A 6633-nucleotide genomic window follows, 5' to 3' on the forward strand; every position below is an offset into this window, starting at 1 on the left:
TGTGTGTGTGTGTGTGTGTGTGTGTGTGTGTGTGTGTGTGTGTGTGTGTGTGTGTGTGTCAGCACTAATTTGTTAGTTAAAACCTGGAGAACGAACCAAAATACTGTAATACTAGCTTGACAACCTACCATAAACATGCCTCTTATAGTGACTACACTGACTACAAAGACCACTTCTTGTCAATGACAACCAAGTAAACATGGCTGACTTTTGTACCATTAAAGTATTACACTAATCTGTTGTTTTTATTTTTTCACTGATGAAAAAAAAAAGCAGTAAATCATCTCAATTAAGAAACTCAAACTGAAGAATATCTGGCATTTTTCCACATAAAATTACTAAAACGATTTTTATTACTGCATCCGTCAAAAAAGTGAAAAATATAACAGGCTAACACTATGATTTAATCTTGGGCTCAGGTATTGTGTATCTATGTGTCTGTGTTTGTCATGAGGGGAGGGGAGTTATGGAAGGCCTGCCCTCGTCTGCCATCCATAACAAAATAAACTGCACGGCTTGAGCAACAAAACATGATTGTGAGCTATCAGCTCACCATGTTCCTATTAGCAGACACTTTGTTTATTATTCCTAACAGTTAGCAAAATGAAACGCTTTCTTGTTGCAGCTGATGCTGGCTCTCTGATTACTGATGGATAAGTCACAAAATTTAGGTTAACAAAATGACATCTTGAACCAATTAATCCTTTACCCTTCAGCACAGCTTTCTGATGAATTCAAATTGTAAATGACATGTCAGAAAAGCTGATTATGTGGCCCAGTGTGTGGCTTTGTTTGTTTGAACAACCGTATTAATAATTGCATCCAGCATATGGATGCAATTATCGTTACGATTTCTGACTCCTGTGGCATTTGTTTTGCTTTTTTTTCGTGCACAGATTCATCAGAAAATTCTCTGACACATTTAAATTTCTCAGGCTCACCTTTCTGTAGATGAATGATGTCGGGGAAGTTGGCGAGCAGGCCTTGATAGAGCGACAACTTATCCAGCATGTGGAAGAGGTCATACTTAGGTTGCTCTGCAAACAACTCTCCAATGTTCTCATAGGTGCGGCCAGTATGGGAAATGGCATTGTTGAGTCCATCTGACCTATAGGGAGGGTCCAACGTGAATGCGTGGCTGATAGACTGGAAGGCATTTCCAAGACGCTGGAACTCTTTCCTGAATCCACCCAGGTGTTTGCGCACCAGCTCCGAGGCGACGTGTGTCAGCTGCATAACGCTGTCGTCCATCTTCCTGGCAAAGGCCTTGAAGTTGTCGACTCGTTCCTCGACGTCCTGAAGGTCCTGGTGCTCTTTGGGGATTTGAAGGGTTAGCATGAAATGCGCGCCCACCATCTCGTCCTTCTCCGCCCTTCTCTTGCCCAATTTCCACTGCTTGTCATCAGCACACATGAGAAAGTGCTCAAAGCCTTCATATTGGGAAAGGACTGGGTGACTGGTCATGTGGTTCATCCACAGTATCAGTCGCCTCTTGCGCTTCTCAATGAAGTCTTCCTCGAATCGCCCCGTGGCCTGCTTCTCGGGCAGGTGAGGCACAGAGATCACAGTGAACTTGTGAAGCAGGCGGTTGTACAGCCAGTCAAAGTGTTTGTAACGTCTGTAGACGGGACGCCCTGTATGACTTGGTGTCACCCGGTACGAAATGTAGGTCTTGATGCCCTTGAACTTTGTCTGTTTGGTGGGATCCTCAATGGAGCAGGAGAAAGGCTTTGGATTCTCCTTCCACCGGGGCCCTAGGGGACCCATGTCAATGGAGTAAGTCTCAGCTATCTTTGCCATCATTGGGACATCACCCAACACAAATGCCTCTACCCCTGAGCGGACAAAGCTGGAAAATCTGTTCAAGTTCCTGCCCACCATACTGCCCTTCCTAGAACTGGTGATGCTATCTTGTCTGGATGCCGGCTTGGGTCGATAGTGCACATTGGGATTGTTGGTCATCGGGTTCTCAGGGGCATGTCCATTGGCTCCAGGATTCCTGGTGTGATCAGCATCATCCACAACAGTGGACCTGTCATCCCAGTCATCCCAGTCGTCATAATCGTCATCATCATAATCATTCTGTGGATAATGGAGCGAGGTGTTTGGAGTGGAGAAGTCCTTTCCTAAAGAGCCCGCTGGGCTTATGGAGCAGTCGGTAACATTAGAGTTGGAGCGACTGCGTATAATTTCCACATAAGATACAGGGAAGATACCCCTCTCTCCTCGGCTGTTCTCCCCCTGAAACCAGCCGTCCACTGACTTCTCGTCAAAGATAATCAGTTCCTCATTCTCCTGGATGCTAATCTCCCCATTGTTTTCGCTTAAAAAAGTATAGAGGGCTTTGGCTTTCACTGACATCTTTGATTACTCCCGTGGCTGCGAAACCAGAGAATTCTACATGCACATAGTGCTTAGATTATATCGATGCTGCTGTCTCGGTGCATGCCACATTGGAAACATTTGACACTAGCTCACTGTAATATTTAAACTCATATCAAATGGCATCGCAGCTGTTCGATCGTGTGTGCCACAGCACAATATGACCTATGTAAATTTAATGATCTGACACTAGATAAACACAGAGCTTGTCAAAAGTTACATAAAACTATTACTTCTATCTGCCAAAAATAAAAAGTCTGAAACAGGCCTAGGGTAACAATTAGTATACTCAGCCCATTGAGGCTGTTGATCTATTATTGCATTATACTAGCAGGTCTAACAAGAACTTTAACCTACAAAAGATCTGTAACACAATAGGCCTCTCAATACAGAAGGACCCCGTGTCTCCTTTCTCATCACAAACACAACAGGTTCAAAACCAAAAGTGTTTTCACCGAAGAGCTCCTCCAAAAGCGCCGACGGTCGTTTTAAAATCCTCTCAAAGTGGGCTTCAGCCTCGCTGTTAACTTATTGTACAATTGTGTCTCATTACCGAGCTTTAAAACCATCCGTGATGGGACTACTTCCAGGATAAAGTGGCCCGGTGTGAAGGAAAAACAGATGGATGAGTAATGGTATCCCTGTGCATTTTTAAACGCCGCATTCCCTCACACTGAAACTTGCTGCGTGTTCCTTTGTAAACAGGTTCCTGCGCATCTTCAGTCGATCCTTTTTCAGCAAAAGCAGAAAACGGCCAAAAACAATCCGCGCCCACTAAGTATCAGCACACGCCACGAGCCGCTGCTATTTCTTGGAGTTTATTCCTTTGCGAGCGGCAACAAAGTAACTCTTTCCATGACGTGCGGTCAGACAATTGAAGGCAACTTCGCCTTTTTTTTTTTCATCAGCTCCTTTATATTGTTTGGAAGAGGCGGAACAGGCTCGATGCCGCCCCCTCCAGGAGGGAAGGAGCATTACATACAGTGAAGATTACAACATCCAAGCACAATTTATGTCGTGGGTTACCAGGCATATTATAGTTTTGTATTTTCGAGTTTAGTTTGTTTGTTTTGTTTATTCTTGTATATTTTGTCTTGAATAATGAAAATAAATACCAGGTTTCTGAAAATAATGAAAGAAAAACTATTAACTCAGAAAGTCAACTTAAATTTTAAAAAGTATAAAAAAGAATAATAAATTATACTTTACACTATAGTTAAGCTTAATGTTGGCGATAATTACGATTTAGTGTATTATTGTTATTGCAGTGATGCTTACTACTATTAAATATAGTCTTTATAATTTAGGAAACTTACTTCCTATTGGCTACCACAATAACGTTGATATGATATATATTTCAAAGCTTCAATAAATTCTTAGACATAAGGTGTTAGACTATCCAACCGAGCAACAATGTAGCCGTAATAGTCTCATTTAAGTGCTGCGTTTAAACTGAATTTATATACAGTACATGTTTATGTGGCCTCCTTTATACTTTTTAACTCCTCTACATTTAAACGTTGTTGTTTTTACCCTACTTTATTTATTTAACACGTTTAGCACCGTCAAATTTGCTAGGATAACTTTGAGAGTGTTTTGTTTTTTGTAATAGTTCCACATAAGTGACCGATATCATTTCTATCGTGTGAAAAAACAAACTCCGGGTTAGGTTGAGCTTTTTTGTCGGCCAACTGAAAAACGCCACCCGGCAAAAATGATGACAGCGTGACGTTTCGGCAGCACCCTCCCTGAATGTCCAAGGTATCTGTTTACGCTAGCTTTGTGAAAACTAACATCTCATAAAGTTTACTGCATTGCGTTTGAGTCCAGTATTTGTGTATAGTTTGTACGAAAGCACGTTTTTGTTGCAAAACGCGCTAGGGTCAAAGTTCCTAACTGGTTGCATAGTTAGCAACCAGAGCGTGCTAGCAGGTTTAGCGCGATGCAATGCTAGCAGCTAAGCTATGTGACTGGCCAGTTGTAGTAGTCCGTAATAGGAGGCTTTTCTGGCCTTTTTCCGCGAAGTACAATCTAGACAGATGCCCCACTAGACCAGGGCGTTTGGTGCTTGATTATATTGGTATTACCTGTGCAATATTAATCTTAAATTTTAAAAAAAATCCCGTCAATCAGCACATGTTTGTCCTAGTTAAGTGTGTAAATGTTGTACAAGCAAAGTCACTTGTACCCGCACTTTCTATAGACTATATTTGATTTAGAGTACATACAGGATGATCCTAAGCTCTCGGTGATCGTGGGGGGCAAATTGGACTAGATGTTAACATTGCTACTAACGCTGGTTTATGAAGGTCAAATAATCGGCCATGACATACTTAATTTGTAGAAATTAGCTGATGAATTATTAAGGATGTACAGATTATGAAGAAGTATTCATAAGTAGTCACGTCATTATTAAGATCATGAATATGTAAAACGATTACCCATGGGCTTTGGAAAAATAAGAGTTTAATTTAGAAACGAAATCCTCAAACTTTAATTATAAATACGTTAAAAATATTGTGTTATGTGTGAAGTCAACTAAATCTGCCACTGTGTGGTGGGGAGTTGGACTGAGATCTGTGGTCTGGTGATATTTTTAAAAAGCAGCTACAAATTCGTCTTTACAAACTTGCTTATGGGTAACTTTATGTTGTTATATTTTTGGCATTTTGTTATGAAGCACTTTTTGATATTTGCCTCGAAAGGTGCTGTAGAAAAATGTTTTAATTTACTTTAACTTTACTTTTATGTTGAGGCCAAATAATGTGCCAAATGCAAAACAACCGTGACCATAAATCGAAAGTGGGACACTAGTCATATTATTTCATATAGTTTTAATAAGTTGCTACAATCCAACATTGTAATTTAAATGAACATTCAGAGATAGGTAGATGTGTCCCTATTTCAAGGGAAATCGAGACATCGAAACTCTTTCCGCTCTTTATCACACTATCTTTGAACACATGCTGATAGGCCTGAATCATTCAATACGGCTTAAATTTAAATGCGCAACCAAACTGTCAGAAGATATCTGCAGTAAATTAAAAGCACATAAACACTGGTGCATCTCAACAAACACTGAGCATTAGAATATAATGACTACGTTGAAGTACATATTGGTAATCTTTCAAGCTAACCTGTACAAGAGCTCTAGCACACAAAAACAGATAAGCCACTGGGTTGCCTGTAGTCTTACTTCTCAGACCTATTAACCACTCTTCCTTGTAATATAAAATAAGTACTGGGGTGTTGATTTTCAGTGCCCTCATGGATGACCTGACCCAAGCCCTCTCGGCCAGCTTTGCTGTGTCCAAGGAGCCCAACAGTACAGCCTGCCCCCACCCTCGGCTGGCCCAGTACAAAAGCAAGTACAGTGTGCTGGAGCAGAGTGAGCGACGGCAGCGTTTTCTTGATTGGCAAAAAAGGTAATCATCCAGCTCATTATTTAACATCTACATAGTCTTACCTGACAGTTTATTAGGTACATATTTCCTGGACCCTCTTTGATATTCCGAACTGCTTTAATTCCTCATGGCACAGATTCAACACGGTACTGCAAACAGTCCTTGGAGATTTTGCTCTACACTAACATGATTTTGTCACACAGTCGCTCCAGATGTGTCGGCTTTCTCCAGGAGACAAATCCTCTTCACCACTGTGAAGGTCATTTGAGTACAGTGAACTCGTCATGCTCAAGAAACCAGTTTGAGATGATTCTTTATGACATGATGTGTTACCTTGCACCGTGTCATCAGAAAATGAGTAAACTGTGGCCATAAAGGGATGAACATATTCATCAAGAACACTCAGACAAGCTGTGGCATTTTACATGCATCAGTTGGCACTAAGGGGGAAGGAGCGTGTCAACAAATATCCCCCAACTCAACTCAGATTTATTTATAAAGCTTGTTTTGGTAAATGTGAAGTGTGGGACACTTCGAAGCATCTGATCAGCTCACCAGAGGGATCTGGAAGCTGAATAGGGTTGTAAGAGGTCAGAGATGTAGGAAAGAACCAAACCATGAACGGCTTTTCTTGAACTCCATTCAAATCCTCACTGGCAACCAGTGGAGATAAGCTTAAACAGGTGTAAAACACTATATGCAGTGTTGGGGAGTAACGGAATACATGTACCGCCGTTACGTATTTAGAATACAAAATATGAGTAACTGTATTCCGTTACAGTTACCGTTTAAAAAGGTGGTATTCAGAATACAGTTACTTTGTTGAAATAAATGGAATACACTGGGG

The 6633-nt window shown here is 41.1% G+C and overlaps 2 protein-coding genes across 3 annotated transcripts in view; one reads left to right on the top strand and one right to left on the bottom strand.

Annotated features, from left to right (window-relative positions):
• snx33 (sorting nexin 33) overlaps window positions 1–3261 on the bottom strand; it is a 26621-nt gene extending 23360 nt beyond the window's left edge. For both annotated transcript variants that reach the window (XM_005731416.1, XM_005731417.1), the window contains exon 1: window positions 942–3261. In XM_005731416.1, the coding sequence (XP_005731473.1) occupies window positions 942–2361 (1420 nt within the window). In that variant the 5' untranslated portion in view covers window positions 2362–3261. The remainder of the gene's footprint in view (window positions 1–941) is intronic.
• A 776-nt stretch (window positions 3262–4037) lies between these two features.
• Window positions 4038–6633, top strand: part of snupn (snurportin 1) — a 12446-nt gene continuing 9850 nt past the window's right edge. Inside the window, exons 1-2 of the mRNA XM_005731418.2 lie at window positions 4038–4143; window positions 5643–5807. Of these exons, the coding sequence (XP_005731475.1) occupies window positions 5650–5807 (158 nt within the window). The 5' untranslated portion in view covers window positions 4038–4143; window positions 5643–5649. The remainder of the gene's footprint in view (window positions 4144–5642; window positions 5808–6633) is intronic.

Source organism: Pundamilia nyererei, unplaced genomic scaffold (genome assembly GCF_000239375.1).
Source record: "Pundamilia nyererei isolate P.nyererei 1_Seehausen unplaced genomic scaffold, PunNye1.0 scaffold00043, whole genome shotgun sequence".
Classification (NCBI taxonomy): Eukaryota; Metazoa; Chordata; class Actinopteri; order Cichliformes; family Cichlidae; genus Pundamilia; species Pundamilia nyererei.